The 22,782-nt window shown below is 36.4% G+C and overlaps 1 protein-coding gene across 2 annotated transcripts in view; it reads right to left on the reverse strand.

The window, feature by feature from the left end:
- The window catches only part of SLC9A9 (solute carrier family 9 member A9), a 211,184-nt gene that overhangs the window by 53,221 nt on the left and 135,181 nt on the right, over nucleotides 1–22,782 (reverse strand). For both annotated transcript variants that reach the window (XM_074833838.1, XM_074833839.1), the window contains exons 13-14: nucleotides 7,041–7,089; nucleotides 1,499–1,578 (exon numbers count right to left, since the gene is read on the reverse strand). In XM_074833838.1, coding sequence (XP_074689939.1) covers nucleotides 1,499–1,578; nucleotides 7,041–7,089 — 129 coding nt within the window. The remainder of the gene's footprint in view (nucleotides 1–1,498; nucleotides 1,579–7,040; nucleotides 7,090–22,782) is intronic.

Below are 22,782 nucleotides of genomic sequence, written 5' to 3' on the forward strand. Positions count from 1 at the left end.
TTTCCCTTTCCTTCAGAGCAATTCCTCCCCCCCCCCCCCCCCCCCCCCCCCAATTCACCTGTTCCTTCTGACTTATAGTTTCTAAGATACAGCATAGGCTATTCCTTCTGAAAAAGAAGTGGAACGGGGTGGTAGTTAAAGCCAGTTTTGCTGGTACTCAGCATTAACATTTAAACATATTTTCCCCCTTTATACAGCATTCACCTATTTTTAAGTATTCTTGAAGAATTATCCTAGGGAAACATTTTACTGCTAAGTGCTTTTTGGCCCTTAAAACTGTTCTGGTAGATGAATTGGGGCAATCATTTTTAACCAAAAAAATGTTTTTTCCATCAAAAGTCTCTCTGAAGGATAACTTCACTTGAACTCTCTAAGGAAGCTGTATTCCCAAAGAGTTACATTTTATCAGCTGAAATATTTCATCCTAGTTTGTTGCAGCTGGTATCAGAAGAACATACATGTAGCCTGAAGGTTAATCTCTACTCAGTAGCGCAGGGTAATGGACCAATAGATGTGCTATTGAATAATGGAGACTACTGGTAGAGCTTTGCTGTTCAGCTCCTGAGCTAGCATGGATGGAAATTAGCAGATGGGCTTCTCTTATATTCATCGTATATCTCTGTTAAAGGCTTAGGGCATGATTATTATTGTGGGATCTCACTGACAGCTATGCAAAGCCTTTGCAGAGTCAGTTTAAAATGACAATAAATTAGAATGGTAGCTTTTACCATCTTTGCATAGGTATTAGTGACAGCATGGGTGTCAAAGAGTGTGTGTTCTCCCTTGGCTTTAGGAGGATGTTCTTTTTAAAAACACTTAAAAAAAAAAATCACTTAAAGTATTTTCTTGAAATACAAAAGACATGGCAACCAGACTTTCTAGAATAAACCATCAGACACATGTATTGAAGGTCTCTACCATACACACCTCAGTAGGAATGTGAATAGAAGCATAAAGGCTCAGGAGTCCAGGGAACAGAAGTATGAGTTCCATGGAAGTCCTGGGACCTAAATCTTCGCAATCGGTGCATCTTTTTCTGTTTGTAAGAGGTGTGGGTTAAACCAGTGTTGTCTTATTTTTACTTTCTTTTGGGTAGCTACTACTTTCTGAATATCTGGGCAGGCAGCAACCATTGGCCTGCTTCAGTTTACAACCTCCTGGTTTCCCAAATGTAGAATTTACACCCTATCTGATTAGTTTTATCATGGAATTAAAAAAAGTTAATTTAGTTAAACTTATCTATATACTATTGTAGGGCAGAACTTCTTTGCTTGTTCTCACTCCCCATAGCCTCAATCGGGAATGTATTACCAATGTACTGCCCAGCTTCTCTAGATCTTCTTTGAACTTTCAAAATTTCTTCTCCTTACTAAACGCATTAAAATAAATTACACTTTTGTTTTTGTTCTTAAAAGTATAATAATTTTTGGACTCAAATATTTTGAAGGTGCCAGTTGTAATGCAACTATCATCTATGGCTTATAACAGAAAAGGATACTTGTGGTCAAAGCCATACCATATTCTGAACAGCCATGCACTTTCAGCTTTGGTTGTATTTTTATCCATGTTAGATGCACTCTGCAAAATAAACAAATGAATAAAGTGAAAAGCATTTTTATAATACAAATAAAACATGGAGTTCCAATATTAAAAATACATGTCAAACCAAATTACAGTTAACTACACTTTTTTTTTCTAAATATAAAAAGCTTCTTTGGTGCACAAATGCCATCTCTGTGAATCAGTTCAGGAGCAAATTGGCTCATATAGCACATTTTTCATTCCTATATACTCATTGGAAGAGTGCAGCATTTAGTTTTATTAATGATTCCAATTTTATTAAGCAGCTGAGAAGCACTATATTCTGAGATCAATAAAATGATATTTCGATTTAATTGCCATTGTGGGATTACTTCAGTTTACTCCTACAAGATCAGATGCTATTTGCGTTTGTCTAACAAAATGTCATTCCCAAAGGGATCGTGATATTCTAATAATTATGACACTACTTTCCTTTCTGTGCTTGTTTCCAAGGGGAGAGGAACATGGCTTGAGTCAACCAGACTCAAAATGCTGCTTTCCATTTTGCAAGCTAATTCTGGGGCATGCTGCACAGGTAGATAGACTGTCCTTTTACTCAGGGTCGTAATTTGGAATAATACATTAGAAACAGTCATCTGTACTAAGAGATCTGTTTTGGTTGTACTCTGGGCATTATATCAGTACTAGCGGAAGAATTAGTGGCAGGATGGAATCAGGAATGGGATTGTCAGTTCTCTAAGGATACTTCATTATTGTCTTGTTTGTGTTTTGCTGTAAATTAGATTTTTTTTTTTAAATGGGAATATTTTTCTTTATGCAATTTTAAACCAATTTATCTAGTTTGTATGTTTTAATTTAATATATTAAAAATGCAATTTCCTGCTATACATTAACATACACGTAAATTGGCTGATGATAATGTCAATGGTCTGATGCTCAAAACTGTAAGGTCTAGTGCTAAGCCAACTTGTATGTGGGAACTTTTACATTGATTTAACTGAGTTTTTAGTAAGGTTATATGGAAACAGAAACCATATTGTAGGTGTTATGATTTTGCTAATGTCAATGGTGGTCACAGTGAACTTACAAATGCATCAGATAGGCCAAATATTATTCTTGGGATTTATTTCCTTATTACCAAACTGAGTATTTTGGTAAATCCCCCTAGCACTAGGGGGATGCTGGAGGGGGGAAGAAGAAGGTACTAATCCCTAACTGAGCAGCAGAACACTCTTTTAAGCCCCTTAATATCTAATAATGCATTTTGACAAGATGGGTATAGATTGGGAAAAGGGTTGAAACATTTAAGCAGGAAGTGTGATGGCAGGTAATGTCTATATTAGATCAGAACAACAAGAACACTGAAAGAAAGAGTGAAGGACTATGGTGGACAGGGATAGAGGTGAGAAAGACAAGGACAGGCATGGGACTAGATACATCATGGAGTAGGCTGGAGCAAGCAGCCAATGAGTGCAACACAGAGGAAGGCCAGTTAAAAGCACAGAGAGCTCTGTAAATGGCCTGAGTGTCCTTGGTTTGACTGCTAATGTTTCCAGAAGCCATAGTGTTGTTGGTTAATTCCTCTTTCCAAACTTATTGTTTAGCTAACTTCCTCTTGCGGGAACAGGATTCCTCATACGGGAACAGGAATTGTTCCTGAATAACAGCAGTGGACAAAAAAAGTCTACACCAGAGTATAATTCTCCAAGAATCTACTGGTCCTGACCTAGACCTGCTCTTATTTCTTGCAATAATGTTTATTGCTGCTTTGTTCCACACCCGCTCTGGTGGTCTGTAACCTCTGGCTCGTTTGAGCTCTGTGAGTTTGACACGTTACACCTTTTTCTTTTGTATATGAAATCTGTGTTTGTTACCAGCCTTTGCGTTAATGGGAATTCGGGTAGTTATCTGTAGTGGAGCTTCTGCATGAACAGTAAAGTCAAGGGATGGCAGATGTTGGTGTTAATGCTTTTGGGCTATTGCAGATCTTTGGATCCTATGATCTTAAAAAGTAACTTTTCATTTTCCCTAGAATTTGGTGAGGTAGATGTAGGGGAGAGACAGTCCACCACTTCTTCCAGACAACATTTTTCTCTCTGGAAAGTGAGAATGCCAAGTTTCTCATCTCTTACTTGGGAATTACCCATATGGAGATTACTCTCATTAGTCACTTGCAATAAATTCACCAGACAGCTGGCAGAGGAAACTCATGGTGGAAAGTATAAATAATTTACTTATTATACTAATAAAGATACAGGGATGGTTATATGAACTATGAACACTAGTTTGACAGATATTATAATGATCGTTGTTTTGCAGGCTATTTAGTTTTCTCCTGAGATCAATACTACATCTACAACATTTTTCCAAAATGCTTGTAGAAAATATATTCTTATGCTATCTCAATAGAGATTAACATAGCAGAATTTCTGAGATACATAAACCATCTGAATAAAACATGCTGATGAATATCTCTGTTTATGGGAAGTTAGTTAAAAAGCCTACTTCTATAAAAACTTTTGCCTTTTTTTAATAGATCAACTTTAACTGCTTAGTGTTCATGTATCCTGCATTCTGCTTATCAGAGTTAGCTTTTGGTGTTTATACTCTGAATGTATGTGACATGCAGCAAACTGTTTATTTTTATATATTATTTTTTGTACAAAAATATATACAATCTGTAGTATGTATTATGTAAATCAGTTCTTTCTGAACTGAGTTATGACAGTCCATCAATAAATAAATGGATATGAATTTGAGACTATTCTGTTTATGCTTATGTTGTGATAATGATTTAATGATAAACACATTTAAGGGAAGGCAAGGCAGAACTGACACAAGCTGAGACATGTTTCTGATGGATGAGGTCACAGTATGGTGAAGTCCAGATGCTAATTATACATTAAAAGGCTCTATGCCTTTGCTATGGAAGGAGCCCCAGGTTCCAGGTCTTACAACTTTAACTGGAATTTTCTGCTAGCTGGCTGCCAAAATTACTGATTGAGCCAGTCCATAATCAGAAGTCCAGGAACAACTGTGTACATGGAAGTCATGACTAAATAAGTCTAATTGCTTCAGAGAAGAGAAAATTGAATTTGGGAAGGGAAGGGAGGAAGGCAGATCAGAGATAGGAAAGGAAATGGTTATGCAGCCATATATGCATATGCAGCTGCTATTGCCTCTAACATAGTACTCAGGAGGTGGAAGGTGTTTAAGGCTTTTTCTGCCCCTGAAAATTCAGGTCTGGTTACAGATATGGATTGAGAGGTTCCCACGGCAAGATACCCTGTGTCCTGGTACTTAGAGTGGTTGCGGAGGAGACTGATTCAAATTCCTGCAGCAGACCTTGTGGCTTCCCCATTCTGGCTGAGTACTCTGGCTGAGAAGGGAGGAGTGTAAATGCTTGTTGTTCACTAATTCTCCTGTTTCTTATTCTTGAGAAGATATGCATTTCTTATTTCTGATACAGTCCTCCTGAAGCTCCACTAAACAGCATGGAGAGTTGCTACATGGTTTAAAGTTTATCTGGGTGACAGCTTTAACTAGTGGTGGGAGATACTGATACTTGATGTGTTATTTGTCTAGGGCTATATGCAAGAAAAACAACTGCTTTCACTATGAAGACACACTAACATAGGAGGAAAATTAAAAGTAGGTAAACTAAATGAAATCATCATATTATAAAGAAAGGAAAAGAAAAAAGACCAAGGGAAAGAAGAAGAGAGAGAGATGAGAAAGAGAAAATTCAAAGAAATAACATGACATAAATTGAGTAACTGTGATAGGTACTGAGTTAAAGCAAAGAGGGCTACAGAGAATGCAGCAAAGGTCTGAATTAGTAAAAGATTGAGATATCAAATAGAAAAAAAGTCAGACAAATGAAAATAGAATACCAGAGGGGGAAAAAGAATAATCAGAGCAGCAAAGATATCTTCGAAGGTAAAATTTACTACTGTAAGGAATGCTGACTTGGACTTGATAGGGCATGAAAGGTGTTAAGTTTATTTACACCTTCTGTGTTGTACTGCTGAGTTTTGTCAACTGAGATAGGTGTTAATTCACAAGTTACACCTGGGACAGTGGATGTGTTGTTATTATTCATAAACGTGATTATTTTCATTTTTAATAAAAGGAGGAGAAAATTAGATGCCTATTGACTTCTGAAGAAATGAGATTTTCACAAAACATGCATTCAGTCAATTTTATACTGCATTCAGCATTTTCTGATCTTTGCTAATTCATGAGTGCTACAAAGTAGAAAAATTCTGGAATTATATAACTTTAAAATCCAGTCAAGAATAGATTAAGGTTGGGCAGAATTTGGGCAGAGACGTTGCAGGAATTCCTACCAAGATGCTTAGGAGAGTGGTATTAGTGATTAGTCCCCTCAGGCTCAGAATGAATCAGTATCTTGATATGGTGCAATGGAGTGTTATGCTAGCGCTTTTAATAGTGACTGAATTGTAAAACTAAGGATAGGGTCAGATATGAATACTATTATTTTTCCTTTTTTTCAAAGAAACATTAGGACAGTTAGGCACCTGAATTGCGTTCAGTTTCAATGAAAGCTGAGGCCCTAAATGCCTTTCAGATATGTGCAAATGTGTAAAAGTTAAGAATACTCAGTATGTAAGATAAATTAAAATTCTCCCTAATGAGATTTTTAACGTATTCATGTCTTGCCCTAACTTATTTTCTACATTTATATCACTGTTGGGTGATTTTGATTTCAGTTCCAGTTGTGCAGTCTGAAAGAGTGTATGGGGTGGTATTACCTAGAAACAGAAACACATTATTAGGCACTTTCTTGCTTTTTGCTTTGGCAACTTGTCAACTGTAGTGTTGCTTCTCCCTAGTTGTACTGCTGTTCCATTTACCATGCTGAAGCACATGTTATGTCTCTGTGTATTGACTTTATAGATTTCTACTGTTGTTACAGGCAGTGCTGCATTTGAAACAATGCCATACATGTATGACAAAAAAGGGAAGGTGACAGATGAACAGCTGGAGCTTGTTAAATGACCTCCTTTAGTTTAAAGTTTTTAACTTCACAATGTTACTTAGGTTTCCATATGAAAAGTAGCTGAAAAATATTTTCAGAAACCTGACCTGCTAGAATTGAACATTACACATTCTCCTTTTTTCCAGGGGATTCAACATTGTTCTGAGATGTCTCATTTCCATAAATGCAGCACTTGGAAGGTGATAAATATTTGGATTTTTCAAAGCAATACTTCTATTACTTTGCTTATTAAACCTCTCAGGATATCTCTGCATTTCTTTATAATTTTCTTCAAACTCTATAACATTTTTAGTTACAAAATTTTCATGAGTGTATATCTCCTTTCTACTTGTACAATAAAGATACTTTGCAGCTCCTTTTTATTTTCAACCTCCCTGTTTTAAGCTTTTTCAGCTATAACACTATTTTTGACAAACATGATCTGCCAACAATTGAACAGTTTTTAATTCAGCATTTGTCTAAAATCTTGACATACCTGGCTTGCAGCTTCTACTTTCAGATCTTCATCTGGATCTATGCCAACTCTGTTAAAAGAAAAAAAAAAAAAAAAACAAAAACCAAAGACATATAGTAATGATCTGACGTATATTAGAGAGCTTTGAAGGTAGAAATGTTTCTCTTGTGCCACTCTAAGTGAGAAATGTGGAGAAGAGATGGCAAAACATTAAGATCACTTTTTTTAATTGAGGAATTTAAGGTTTTAGGTAAACTTGAGATTTTTTTTAACTGCTGCTCATAACACCTGAGATTAGAGCTTTACCCTGGCTCTGATCCATACCTGGGGAGAGACAAGTCATTAACCTGTGCTATGAAATCCTTAATTACTGGTAGAAGAGAGGTGCTGAGGAGGAACTAGAGTTAGGTATGTGAAGGATAGGACTGCAGAACTCTGGCATTTCTTGACTGTGCTGCGTTATGGATAGCTTGTGGCATTTGGAAGGGGCTTTACATGGTGCACAAGGTATGGGGAAGCAAACCACAGGGGAGAGGAGACTACAGTGGGTGATGTGCAAGATGATGAAAATCTGGGTGGTATTTTACTAATATGGACAGGAAAAAAATTGAATTGGCTGTTAAAAGTGATGTGGTCTAAGAACTGACATATTTTGAATATGGCTGATATTCTGATCTGAGGAGAAATGCAACTGAGAAATGTTATGAGTTGAGCGACAGAGGCTTGTGCTGATGTTCACACCAAGAAAGGAAGGAGAGCAGTGAGGCATGATGAATAATGAATCTTCTTATCACTGAAATCTGAAGCCCATGGCTAGGGTGATCAACAGCCCCTGAATGCCTCACAAGCTCTCACATAGTATTAGGTCCACCGAGACAATACAGAATTTACCGATGCAAAGAAAATGTCCTCTTTCACTAGATGTTCACTTAAGGCCACTTTACTTTTTTTTTTTGACAGTCTTCTTTCTTAAGTATAGTTTTAGTAAGAACACATCAAAATAGATTTAAAAATACTATTAACAATTACATACCTTAGCATTATTTCCTGTAAATATTATGCATACACTCTTATTCAGAGACAGGCACTCTATGGAAAGTAGATGCTTTTTATATGTAAATACTGAATAGAAGAGAAAAAAGATGTTTGCTTCTATCATAGCTCTTGAGCTTCAACAAACCTGAGTCCTTTGGGCCATAAATATTTCTATCTTTTTATTAAAAATAATGATCCTGGTGCTGACTCAACAAGGAGAATGAATAGCTGTTGCTTTTCCTTTTTTTTGTTCTCTTGTTCTTTAAATTGCTAGAAAAAGCTTCTGATGGCACTAACCTATTCATTAGTTTTGAGTAAAGCAAGTTAGGTATTTTCAATTTCATTAAAATGGAAACATTTACATGGGAAAAGCAAAAGAAGCATTACACAGAGGTTTAACCATCTATCTGACATTGGATTTGTTATTGTCACGTACAGAACAGTGGTGTCTAGGGCCTTATCTGTGCTTGGCATTGTAAAACTAAGCGATGTGAGACAGCCCTGCGCCGTAGAGTGTACAGTGTAAGTACAGCAGGATGGGAAGCCTGAAACAATGGCACAAATGCAGGTGCGATGGTCCCAAACTCCTACAACAGGTCAGAATCAGAAAGAGAATCCCAGTCACCTAAATGCAATTACATGCCGTGTTTATTTAGATTATGCTTATTAGCTAAATGTGTTCACCAGTAATGCTACTTGGCCAATACAGAAAAAAAATCACCAGTACAATAGCTAAGGGTCTGCACAGTTCTGGAAATAAATTCAAAGCATTTACGCATGATAGGTGCAGCTGAAAGGCAAGGCTACAGCACAACCTTCCCCACGCTCTTCTCCTTAATGAGCTTGACTTGACCTCAAAGAATCAGTCTCCTGGGACAGAAGTAATTTAGCCTTCGTGCAGTTCTGAACTTACTGGAGTTAAGAAACTGCCAGTTCTGACTGTGTGTGGGAGTTGTGATGCTTTTATTATAGAATGAGCTAAGACAACAAAAAACACTTCACCCAGGACTAAAAGCACTGTAATAGTAAGTGTGAAAAAGGGTAGGCAATGGGTCCAATAGGAACTAGAGTTTCTGGCTGTGATATCATTTCAGTAACAGTGATACAACTACTAACTGATCAGATTGACAACAGGAATTCACTGGCTTAGCAGAAAAATCTGGATTTACACATTTTCTCAGAATTTGTGGTATGCTTAAGATTCTCTGCATGTGTATTTTCTAATCTGTATAGTTACAGAGATAACTTGCCGTTTTGTCTTGTTTATTCTGCAGACAATAGATTATTATAATATGGTACACGCAAAGATATTCACTGAAATCTTAACAGGAGTATTACACTTAAAGCCAGAAAAAGCAGCAAGAAATATCTAATGAAATAACACTACTCAGTTTTTTCATATATGAAAACGAAAAGGCTTCTATGCCGCATGAATGCCACAGAGATACAGCTAATGCTTTCCCTTGGTCTGGTCTCTACCCTCAGTTAAAACCCAGGGTCAGGTGTCATTGTTGTTTTTTTCATAGAATAGTGTCTCACTACTGGAAATCATGGATAACGTGATCTTACCTATTGATTTTAAAATCCCTTGGGAAAAGGACCAGATCATTGTTTGTGTTCTATGGGAGTGGTTCTTAATGCATTAAAATAGCAATATATTTTTGTAATAATTCAAACAATTTTATTAAATATGCACTAAGCAGACTCAGTTCAGTCAGTTCTGAAATTGAGGCTAATTATTTCACATCCAAACATAGGCTTGGGAGCCTAACATCAGGCACCTAGCATTGAGAATCATGGTCTGCTATAATTAACTCTGATATAGTTGCCATGAACTAGAATGCTATTTATAAATTGTAAATGTTGAAAAAACAAAGCATAACAAATTACATGAGACAGTCAAGACAACTGAAATTAAGCACAGATATGCACTTCAAGCTTACATCCTTGCACTTCCTCAAAAGACCTGCTATATCTAATGCTATTGACCCTAGAATTTGCAAACTTAAAATTTGTATAAATTACTATGAAGGCCTCTAAGAAACACTCTATTATTAATACTTTTATAAACATCTTGCCCTTTTTAACCTTCTCAGTTTTCCATTTCTATGAGAAGATTTAATGGATGATCAGAAAAATATTTTCTTAGTATTTTTTCTCCTTTCTTGCTGTCAACCTTGTGTCTCTTCTCCTGTTATCTTGTTTTACTTCTTGCAGTCTCCTTTTTCCATCCTTCTATCCCACCTTTCTGGTTGTGGTCTATTCCTTGTTCATGTCTTCTTGGCTCTTCTAAATATTGTATGCCTTTATTTCTATTTTTGTATCTCTTTATACAGTAAACATTTAGGATGACTTCTCCTCCATAAAAACAAATTCAATGACTTCTTAATCAGATCTATATTACAGTGGAGTTTATGTATTTGGATAGGCTTTAGTAATGTCTTAAATGCCTTAGATATGAAGGAATTCAAAATCCTGAAAGCGGCTCTGTGTTTTTACTTCGGGTCTTTTTTTTTTTTTTTTTTAGGGGGGTGAGGTGGCATGTTGTGTGTGGGGTTTTTTTTGTTGAATAATGGCTGGATCAAAACATGGATTCAGAGGTTGTTCACAGTTGCTATATTCAAAATCTGGAAGTGAAGCTTGTGACTTCAGCCAGTCTCTAGCAATTAGGCCTAAGCATTGCTGGGAACTGTGCATTAGTCTGCAGAAGTACCCTTTACAGTTGACAGTATTTAAATCCCCGTGTGCTATCAAGTGCATCATTTTTTTAGCAGCAGTCAGAATGCATTTGGTAATAAGAGGAGGAATTTGTCACTGAATACAAAGCAGTCGATAACATCTTTTCTTATGTGGTTTGAAATGAAAATGGATGGAAAGGTAAATCTGAAATTGTCAGGGGAACCAGTAGTAAAAAATACAAAATGAATCCATAGGAATACCGAGTAGTAAATCACTATTCAAACATTGCAAACTTTTAATTCTCTCATTTCAAATCACCACAAAGTCAATACTGTAGGATAAAATCTCTTTTTTCTATAGTGGAGGACAGAAAAATGTATAGACTCATGTCTTCATGAGGATCTAGGCATGCAGAGCAGAACTTCTAGTGTCTATACTTACAAGTGTGATTCTCAATCCTCCCTCACTTCAGGTGCCAAGAAATCTGTAAATAGAGACATTTCTCTGAAATCTAATTACTGAAATTCTACTTCTGGTCCTGTTAGGCTTTCTGTATTTGCAGAACAGAGCCTGGTTCATGCACGTTGAACCTTGCTTGCAGTCCCACCTAGTCTAATTTGCACCTACCATATACTCACACTGGTTAGCTGTGCTCCAGATGAAGCAGCCAGGACTGCTTTTATTTGAAAATATGTCCTGAGAGAATGTAGTTGATTCCATCCCCTTTTTATTTAATGACTGATGAATTTGAGTGTACTGCAAAGAACTGGTTTCAGTAGTCACCTCAGACTGATGTGATTCCATGCCACGCCTCTCTGAAGTGCCATAAATACTGGCCTGAGAATGATATGGCTGGTGGCACTATCCACTGTCCTGCTGATATTGTCCTGTTGTACCAAATGTCTCTCAACTTCAAGTACTAATGAAGCCCCAAGAAGAGGTTGTTTGTGTATATATATACGTATAATTTAATGCAGCTAACGATTTAATGAATAAAGTATCAGGCTTGGGAAAATTTACAAGAGAAATGTCTCCTAATGTGAGTAACAATCTTTCCTGATTTAAGTGTATGATGGTGAATGTGTATCTGATGGAACATGATATTACAGAGCTGTCAGATAAGGAGGGTCAGAATTAGCTATGTCTCCTCTACTTTCCTAGGTCATTGGAGAATCAAAGACCATTTAAGAGGTGAAAAGTCTGGCACTTCTTTCCATTTCTGGCCTCATACTATAAAATGGGGATAATACTTCCTCCACCCCATTGCTTATCTGTTTTGTGTATTTATCTTGTAAGTGCACATCCTTCATTATGTTTGTACAAAATCTAGCTTAGAGATAGGATTTTGGTTAGAGCCCTAGGAGTGCTCCTGTAAAATAATTAATAACAATATTGTTTCTTTGCTTGTCAGAGGTTTTACTGGAAGAATTAATCTTCTCAGTGCAATTGTCTCAGCCTTCCACTGCCTGTCTCACTGTAACTAAAACAGTCTTTAAGCCTCAGCTTATATCTCAAAAACTGCACATACAAGGAAGGGTTTTTTGAGTAAGTGATTTATAACCCAATTTTCAAAGATGGCCATTAAACAGCATTTGCAACAGGAATCTTGAATATTTTTGCATGAATAAATCTGAAGCTTGTAGCTATCCATCATCAGCATATTGCGTTCAGTACAGAATTAGTAACTGTAAAGACTAGAAACATGAGCAAAATCCAAAAAAGATTGTTTCACCATCTCTAATAAATCATTACAATTGAAATTAAATAACCTTCAGGACAAATAATGATTGTTCAGGCTGTTATTCTTGTCCATGTGGCAGTAAGTGTGATGTGTGTTCCTAACAAGCTGACACCTAAAATCTGCTTTTGCTTCTAGATTGCTATGTTGTTGCTACATATTGCTACTGCTGTGGACTGATGCTGTCAGAAACATCTGCTTTCATATAGTACAATATTTTGGTTGACGTGAACCCCATGGAGAATTATGGCATGAGTATAGATCTTCAAAGCTCAGCTCAAGCTGATTTTGTTAATAAATGAAAACACTTTAGTTCAAGTTTAAGGCAAGAATAATCACTTGTGTCTCACAGCAGAAAGAACAAATCAGTTTAATTTCATGCTGAGAAGGATTAAAATAAATTATCAGGTAAACGATGCTTCCTAAACAGTTATGATAGCTGTTTGTCATGTGGCTAATGTTTTCTATCTTATATACACAACATACTGAAATAGAACAAAGAGTATGATTTTAAACTTGTAGAATCATGTAAGAGATAAGTGTGCCATAGTTTGAATTTTGAACTTGTAATTTCATAAAACTGGTAAGACAATTTTTTGGGAAATGCTACTGCAAAACATTAGTCCTACAGTCAGGGTCTATAGACCTGTATAAATGCCTTCCAAGTAAAGCAGGGCTGCAATGCATGGAGATAATACATAAATGCAAATAGAAGATAAGGCTGAAGAAGGAACTATAGTGGTCTATAAGAGATCCACAAGCTACAGTCTTTAGATGTGACCTTAAGTATCAAAAAGGTTGTGAAATTGTGGATAATGTCACTGCATAAAATTTTACCAATCACTTCCCTATAGCTATGCAGCTGTGTGAAGTAAAATGCTAAAATTTAAAAATAGACGATGGCTTACATTTACATTTATATCATGCACTTATGCAGATAGTAACCAGATTGATGAACTGGATCTTTAGATATCTGGTATCTGATTCTTTATTCTGTTAATCCTATTTTATCTTTATATGGGAGGGGGCTAAAATACAGCTTGGTCACTTTGAAGTAACAAGGTACATCTGTGTGGCAGAATGCAATATCAGATGTCTTATAATCATGACAGCATGACACTCCAGCTCAGGAGTTCTGAGCAGCAGTGGTTTACGTCCCTATAATGCTTCTGGCACATGCAGTAGATTATGAATGTCATTGTGCTATATAAATATAACTGTAGTGAGGAATCGGGCCTCTTGCTTAAAAATGAGAACCAAGGTTGACTAAAATGAGCATCATTTAACTTCTGTGGACTTTCTAGATATCATCATTTGTAGTAGTATCAGTGCATGTGAATAGAAATGGAATAAAATCATCATGAAGGTTGGCAGCAATGAAAATAATGTGAACTTCTGTGAGGTGACAGTGTAAGAACTGGGGCTTGTTTTCAGATTTAAGGAAAGATCGTTGTAGTAGATTCTCAGTCTAGAATAAAAGGTGTTTGTTGCATTACATTCATTGCATTACAACATGCAGGCTTGTTACACCAAAGATTAGCAAATCTAGCAGGGTGGGAAATGCAAGCTGTGTTTATGTCTACGGACACAATAATTGCATGAATAACATTGAATTCCATGTCAAACTGGAAAAATAGCAGCTACTGACTGCCAAATCCACTCTGCATGCTTATTTTGCCCTTATGGCCTACTACGTATAGCTAACTAAGCAGATCTAACTTGCAGCGTGTTGCTGCAAGTCAGTTCAAGACTTTTCCGTATTTGGGCAGTGGGCTGCATGTGATTCCCATTTTAAAGCTTGATTCTGAAAAATGTAGGACAAGGCCTCTCTACATTCATGTGTATATATGTATGTGTGCAGTCTTTAGGGATCCAAACTTCCTGCCTGTGATACTGAGTGTGTGATAAATTTGATTTCTGTGCTTTGTCTAGAACTATTTTCTTGGACGTCACAAGAGTTGCCCAATTAAAGATCTTTGTGTGGTCCATAGCTAGTGAAACCCACAGACCCTTAGCAGCAATGTTGATCATCCACTCAGGACATCAGCTGTTCAGCACTATTGTGCTTCTTTTCTGTACTGATGTCTCCTCTGTGAAACTCCTTCACTTTTTTCACCCCTTCATTTTTGGTTTTCCTTTTATTTCTGGTCTTGCTGTTTATATATGCTTATAGTCATATGTTGTTCCTGTACATTTCATTGCACTGTGGTGTATGATCCAGCTATCACCTTCTACTTTGCTGTTTACAGCTCTGCTTTGCCAACTAACAATTCACTTGTATGTTTTATTTTTGTACTCCTGCCTTAGGGAGAAGAAAAGCCTTTCATAAAATGATATTTTTAGTAGTCCAAATTTAGATCAATAAACTTTCTGTTTTCAAGTATGTGGAAAACTCCTCCATTTCCCCCCCTTTTTTATAGTCTTATCTGGAAAACATGTATCTCGGATGCACTTGTTTTTCTAGGAACCCTAGATCTAGGGTTCAGATCCCTTTGGCAGTTTGGTAAAGCTTTGTGCTGTTCCCCATTCCTTAGTAAGGACTGGACTGTGCTTGTGTGCCAGCCATTCCCTTCTCCCTGCCTCAAAAGTGCAGTTTTCTTCATCCTTCCTTTTTCTGAAATATGCCCATGTTTTTTGTGCAGGCTCTGAATTGCAGTGTGAGGGAGGCTTCCACAAGGTGCTCAGCATGGACCTAACCGCTCCTTTTCAAGCCAATGTCACTGGTGCCATTGACTTCAAAAGGAGCAAAGTTAGACCAGCACCAAGTGTTTCCAAAGAGCCTTTCGTTAATATTTTTGGCATCTCTCAGCATTCCTGAGCTATACGGTGATGTGGTGGTCATTTTAATTTTACACTTAGCCTAGTACTGGCATCACTCATCCAAGGTAGATTTAATTAACAAATTGGTGAATGGCACTCCTGGTATTGCTGTCATTTTCTATTTTCTCAGTGAAAGAAATAGTTTCATGCAGATCATTTCTGTAAAAACTGAGACCTATAGAGCAAAGTAAGCACTTTACTGCTTGCTTTTCAAGCATTTAAATTCTGTCTGTAAATTCCCTCTTGTTTAGAAGAGTGGAAAGTCCAGAACAGTCGTAAGCTTACATGGCTGCAGTCAGTATAGTCAGCCCTTCTCAGTTACACTCTTTACTTATTGAACAGGTATGTGATTACTTGTAGGCAATCAGACATAGATTTATGGGCAAAGGATGGGAAAGCTTGAAAGGATTGTAATCCTCCTACACTTTTATTTTTAATCTCAGCTACAGAAAAACCCAAACCTTCAGCAAATCTAAAATTTGGGATAACTCCATTGCTACCAGAAGCCTTCTAAAATGAAACTTAACAGTAGAATCTTTAATATTAAAATGGTACATTGGGTTTGTCCTAAACTGGAGAAAATCTGTTCAGACTCAATTTTGGTGCAGACACCTCTGGAGAAAAATATGATTACAAGGTCACATCACTCAGGAATATTACATTGCAATTGGGGAAACTGAAAAATAGTAACACATGAAAAATAACCTGAATAATTTTCTAAAACTGTGAGAGAAGGCTAGACATGAGGAATGTGCATGATTGTAACTGGGATATACAGTGCAATTTTCACTTTCTCGGTAAGGTTCCATTTTGCTATTTAGTTTTCACCTGAGTTTGCCTTGGATGAGAGGTGGGACTCCTAGAATAAGAGGATCCCTTGATATCATATTATAGCATTGATGCAGCACTGACTTAGGAAAAAGGATGGGACTTGGTACTTCTTTTGGTAATTTTGGTACTTCTTTTGGTAGTAATGAGGTTATTTCTTCTGAGTGCCAAGCCAGTAAATCCCAACAAAGTTGAGCTTTTGAAATATTATTGGATCACAGCACAGAGCGGCAAGGGTGTCATGAGGTGACTCTGATGCCTCCCATCCACACTCTTTACCTTGTAACTGGGTTTTTTTGGAGGGAAAGGAAAGGTATGTTTTGATCTCCCTTACTTTAAGCCAAATGATCTTGTCTTCTGAAAAGCACCTATTGGGACTGATATCAGCCTACATGCATTAAAGACAAGTGATCATGTAGAGAGAAGGAGCTACTGGTGATGGTAGGTGCTTTTTTCCTTTAACTTAAGATGTTGTATAAAAAACAGGTATAGACACAAATGCATCTCTATCATTCTTTCAGTAAGAGGCAGTACACAAAAACCAGTATTGATCAGTCTCCATATGCTTTAAGAAATTCATTATTATTACCATACCTCTTTCCATGCTGTGGGGAAGTCTATAGATCAAATGCTCTGTACACAATTCTGAAACTGTATTAATAAAAAATCCTGGAATATTATTAAAAATGCATTTTCAGTTAATGTAAAAAGACAGAAACACCACTGCATTATGAAAAGTATTATTTTTCACATAGCAAATGTCCTAATTGCTACTTTTATGAACTCTATGCAGATGAATACAGCTTTCAAAAAAAAAAAAAAAAGTAGTCAGGACTTTGGCCATTTTGCTGGCATTTTAATTAGACTACTAATGAGCTTTCCCAGCCAGAAAAAATGAGAACTGATTTTACAAAAGATCTGTATGAGGAAAAGAAACTGTGCTCAGATGTATTTTGACAATTTCCTGCAGATGAGGCTAGTTAATTCTTGGCTCAGAAATAACAGTTCCCTCCAGTGAATTATGTCAATGATTTTTAGAGCAGTAAAATGTTTGTACTGTGAATCACTTGAGGTGTCTGTTCCTTTATTTTCCTTGAACATAAACAGCATAGCTTTGGAAAGAGGCCCAGGCCATTGTAGATGCATTACATTATTGCTAATGTGATTAACCTGAAGTAAAACATTAAATGCTCCTGAGGCATTAGTCCAAATAATGAGATGACCAACTCTAAGTTCCCTGGGCTCACAGCATGGGGAAAAACACATCATGCACTTCATCTTTTGCATTGACATTTCAAATTTATCATATCAAGCTGGTACTGGGAGCAATTCTTTGTATAGCCATTGTAAGTGAAGAGTAATGCTGGTCAAGCTAAATGTATGCTGTGGGAAAGCAGCAGTATGCTACAGCCAAAACACACCGAGTAAATGTTACTGGCTTTGCTGCTGAGAACTGGTGACAAGGTACCTGGCATAAAAGCTGTCACTGATCTTTCCATTTAGGCCGCTCTTTTCACAAGCAGTTTGTAAATCAGCTGCTTTGCTTAAGTTCCTATTTAATTCGTGGTTTGAAATATGTTCACTTAAATTCTGTCTGAAATGCTCAGAACAGCAGGAAGTGATAGTAAGGCCTTTATGGATTGATTGACCCAAGGCTGTATCAACCATATATATGGTATATTGGAGAATATACATTCAAAGATATGCTGTACAGTTTTTTTTTATCAAAGGGTAGATCAAAATGGTATTTCTGAATTCTTGAAATGGTCTTAACCATGCAGTATAATGTCCTTTAGAGCTGAGGTCACTACATTCATAAGCAGATACACTGCAGCTGGTAATCTGAGTAAGCATTGATAAGATTTGTTTCATGTTTCCTCATCTAGAAGTAAATATTTGTAGGACAGAGTTCCCAGCTGTAACTTAGTCATGTAAATGCAGAAAAAAACCTGCTATGAAATTAAAAAAGCTTTTATTTTTTAGTTACCTATTTTCAGATCAGATGCATCCTCATTAAATTCTGCCAACTCTAGACATTCACCTTTTTACATTTGAAATTATAAATCAAGATTTATAATGGAAGAACGTAGGGAAAAGTCTGAGATTGAGTAAAATGTTATGTACTAAAATGGATGAGTTTTGCCTAAATTTTCATTGTCTGATATGTGCAGTGTCAACAATTATTAACCTTTCAGTTTTAATGGCAAAGAAACACCTCTGCACATTTGTGTCGAAACACTCTTTAAAGCCACTTTAAATATGGCAGGATAAACAGTAGTGTCATTTGTGAAGACAATGTTCTAAAACACTGCTTAATGGAAAATTTAACTTTTCATTTCTTTTACAACACTGCTTCTCAACAACAAAGAATAAAAAAAGACTCAAAAAGATAGTAATTTTATTTAATTTTGTTACTCTACCATTAAAAAAACCCCCTACATAGATTATATGCTTCTGATATAGTAAATATCAATTAAGACATAATAGTCTTTTTGATGGAGAGTGGCTATATGGAAGTGCTGGAAAGTATGCTCCCCTTCATCATCTAGTGTTTATCTCATTCCATGTTGTTTTGAATTCATGAATTGTTTTATTCCACTATAATCTTGGTCTGATAATTACACTGTTTAGTTTAGACAGTGTAGATTTCAGTTGATTTTGAATTTGCCTTTGCAGTATAATCCTTCCTTCAGAAACTTGGCCATCTTTACCAGTTTCAGGCAATACATTTAGATCTTGCCTGCTGTTTCAAATAATATTTAGGCTGTTCATATAAAAACTTATTGTCTCCAAAATAGATACTTCTGTAGTCACACTGTTTACAATGCTAGACAATGCAAGAACTATTATTGATGTAAATGTGCATGTGTGCATGTTCACAGACTCTCCAACTCTTTGTACTACAGAGGTTCCAGAGGGAAAAAATATTTTCTAGTGCAGTTGGCAAATTTGGACCAGATGTCATCCATGATAGTGTAATTTCTGCTTGTCACACAGTGATCATCGAGCAGTATAAAGCTTTGATAGAATGCTATTCAGGTTTTTTTTTTTCCTTTTTGGTTTACAGGAGAGTTTTACTTGTACAACAGCAGCAATATAGACACTTTTACTGTAGTTACTCTATTTGTCTAGAACTATAGGAACTGTCTTGATTTCACAGTATGCAAAGTCCTTTTCTAGAGTTCAGAAAGTACACTAAATACATGTGAGGCTTGGTTTTTTTACCCTTGAATTTAGTAGTCTCACATTTTTAAATATACATGACTGGTAATAAATTCATTCATTTGGAGAGAATAAGAGCGTAAGTGCAATGTAAATGATCCAGAAGCCCAGGTCAGGTGCCCTAACATATAGATGAATCTCAATTTACATACATACATTTGCATCATGGTGTATTCAGAAGAATTTAGGAAACATCAGGCACTTGTTTTGTATTTGCAAATACTTATTCTGGGAAAGCAAAGGTTTCAAATGTCAGTGCTAGCTTTTTCTATGGTGTCAGCAACTCAACTGTGGCTACAAACCTCTTGATTCTGCTAATTCCATCCATCTCAAATCAAAAGTTACCTAATTTTCTTTTTTTTTTTTTTTTAATGGAATGAACTGAATTAGCATTCTTGTCTGGTTTGCTGGGGGCTCTCTCCTAAACATGTGCTGTTCTGAGATTCTTATGCTGCCTGCACCAGTCCTTTTATGAACACCCAGGAGGGAGGGTTAGTCACCCTCTTGTTGAATAGTACATATTAACTGTGACACTGTAGTTAAGGTTGATAAAACACTTTAATTTTAATTAATTAAAGCCTTTGGAGACACTCTTCAAAGCTTCTAGGTTTTATTTTTAATTTTTTTCTTCTCCTTATAACTATATACAGCTTGAGCATAAAGCCTGAAACACCCAGTTGAAGTTGGCTGCCATCAAAATGAGTGCAGTGGAAAAGGAGTTCTGGGAGGATGAGATAGGAGTGTGCTATAAAGATTCATAGTTTTATTTATGCTTCTTGTATTGCTTTGCTCTGTGTTGGAAGGTGTTTGCTGCATTATGATTAAGAAAGGACTCTATTCCCATTGTGGTTTTGCCTTCTTGTAAAAATAAGAATAAACTACTATACGTAGCAACTATGAGCCAGCATCTGAATTCAAGTAGTGATGACAATGAAAGCAATAGCTTGCATGAGATAATGAGGAGTAGAGTGAGAAATTGCCTCAATCAGGGATCCCCAAAGCATATTATACTTCTGCCTACAGGCTGGGAAAAGAAATGAATGTTGTTATGACAGCCTGCACCAGCTGAGGATCTGTCCCCATTTATCCATTGCCACTCAGCTTCCCTGGGGCTCTAAGTAATTCTCTGTGGCTAGTGACTTCAGGCATATGTGATAGTTCTGTTGGTGTATTCATAAATATATGATACTTTGACATTGGCTTCAGGTTCCTACCTCACCAAACAGAGCAAGAAAACTTGACAGATGAAAGGCAAGTCTAATGCTTAAAACTCCACATGCCCTGCACCCTAATGAATCAGTAAATACGGTGAGACAGTACTTCTTAAATCTAAAGGATTTGCCTTGTGTTTGAGGTATAACGCTGGGATCCAAAGAGGTTATATATATGAGTTGAGTTGTAAACCACAAAAGCTGTTTTAATTTTTTAGAAGCCCTATAAAATATAACTTTTCCTCCTGCCAAGAGAGAAAACTTATTGACAAAATCATCAATAAATTAGGCTTTTAAAAAGATTCTGTGTAGTTTTTTGTTAGGACGATAGCTGACAGTCTGTTTAGTTTGGTACAACTCAGTGTGGTAGAAAATACCCTAGGGAGCTTGCTATCTAAAAGACAAAACTGGGAATGCAAGAGACACTGTGAAACTCAGAAAAGATTAATTTTACATTTTAAATGTATTACCGCTCCTTTCTGGGACATGCATCTTCTTTCTCTCTTATGTAAGCGCAGTGCAAGTTGAGGTATATGTAATAAATTGGATTGAAAGCTGTGACATTTGCTTAATCTAAATTGGAGAACTTGTCACTTGTTTATAATTCAGATTTTTAATGTAAGTGATAGCAAAATGGCACACAACCATTATGAGCTAGATTTCAAAGTGATAGAACAATACAAAGAAATGCTCTGACAGAGACTCCAATACACTATTTCTTTTTCCAGTATTGCATTGAGCCTAAGTAAATACAGGATGCAGGCTGCAGACTGTCTTTTGCAATTAAGTTGGGCAAATGGATTATTTTATTACTTATCAATGTGAAAACATTAAAATAGTATTTCTGAAGATGGGAAAGAATGAAGTAAGTCCACTTTTTGCATCAGTAAACTAAGACATAACAACTGAACCAGATTTGGCAACACATTTTAGAGGCTGAGAAGTTTTCTTAATACTTTCAGAATCAGTGAAATGTAAAACCATGCCAAAGCATCAGTTTCAAAAGGAACATAAGCCCTGAGGAGGCCAAATGGTGCCCATTTAAAATGGGAGCTAGTCACACAGAGCCTGAGATCTTCAGATCAATAAAGGACAGTCAGATTAATGGGAGATAACGTAGTTCCACTAATTTTAGGAGGAAAAAATAATGATCTTTGGTCTTTTTTAAAAGCTTGATCTTATCGAATTCAAATATATGTATATGTAAGGGTTACTGGGTCAGAAAGCATGTGAGCAATTATTCTTCTGTAGACTACTGAATAGGGTACTAGAACAACTGGATTCTGATCTTTACGACACAGAAGATTACTGTATTTTAGTTGATGACTCACTTTACGTGAAACAAACTTATTTGGACAGGAGTTGAAACCTCCTTAGTGAACACATTAACCACTAAATAATTTTATCTCATTTTCTGTTTCAGTTAATTATTTTCTGACTTTTCTGCTTTCCGTACCTCATGGATACATATGCATGCATGTGCAGTACTGGTGAGGTTTAGGCTAGAATTCCTCCAGAAGGGTGGAAGAAATACATGTGAAATGAATGAGGCAGAGGAAGCAAACCGTCAAGCCCATGCCACTAGTTGATGCAGCGGGCAAGAGGGAGAGCAGGGCCTTTCTTGCTGTGTCCAAAATGAAAACAGAGGCTGCCGCAGTGTTTGTAGGAATCCCTTTTGGTGGAGATTAGAAAAACTCAGGGACTGATCCAAGACACAGGAGATTTGGGCAGACTACCCAAACCTACACTGCAATTCCTGACCAGGCTTAATGCACATGGATAAGTGAATAGCAAAGGCAACTGGGAATTTTCAAGGACACAGTGTACAACACCTTGTCTACTTGTAAGATTAGTTCAGCTTAGTTCAGCAAAGCATGGATCTTTAGGATTGCTGTTTTTAGGGTATTTTTCAGAAACAGTACTTTATATATAGACTCTTATATAAACAGCTGTTCTATATATTTACTTACGTAGAAAATATCTTGGATTTCTAAAACCAGAATTTTATGTACAATTTCAAGATTCCTTTATATATTATTTGTCAGTATGTAATAAAATAGTGTATCTCTTTGAAGAAATGAAAAAATGCAGAAACTGATAATATATTTTTAAGTACATTGAAATCAATTACTTCTTGCTGAGATAAGAGGTAATTCTCTCACTTAAATCTCATAGATGTACTGACTAGCAAATCACTGTTGGGCTGTTTCTGCACTGATAATTCACTATA

The sequence above is a fragment of the Strix aluco genome, chromosome 9 (assembly GCF_031877795.1).
Source record: "Strix aluco isolate bStrAlu1 chromosome 9, bStrAlu1.hap1, whole genome shotgun sequence".
In the NCBI taxonomy this organism is placed as follows: Eukaryota; Metazoa; Chordata; class Aves; order Strigiformes; family Strigidae; genus Strix; species Strix aluco.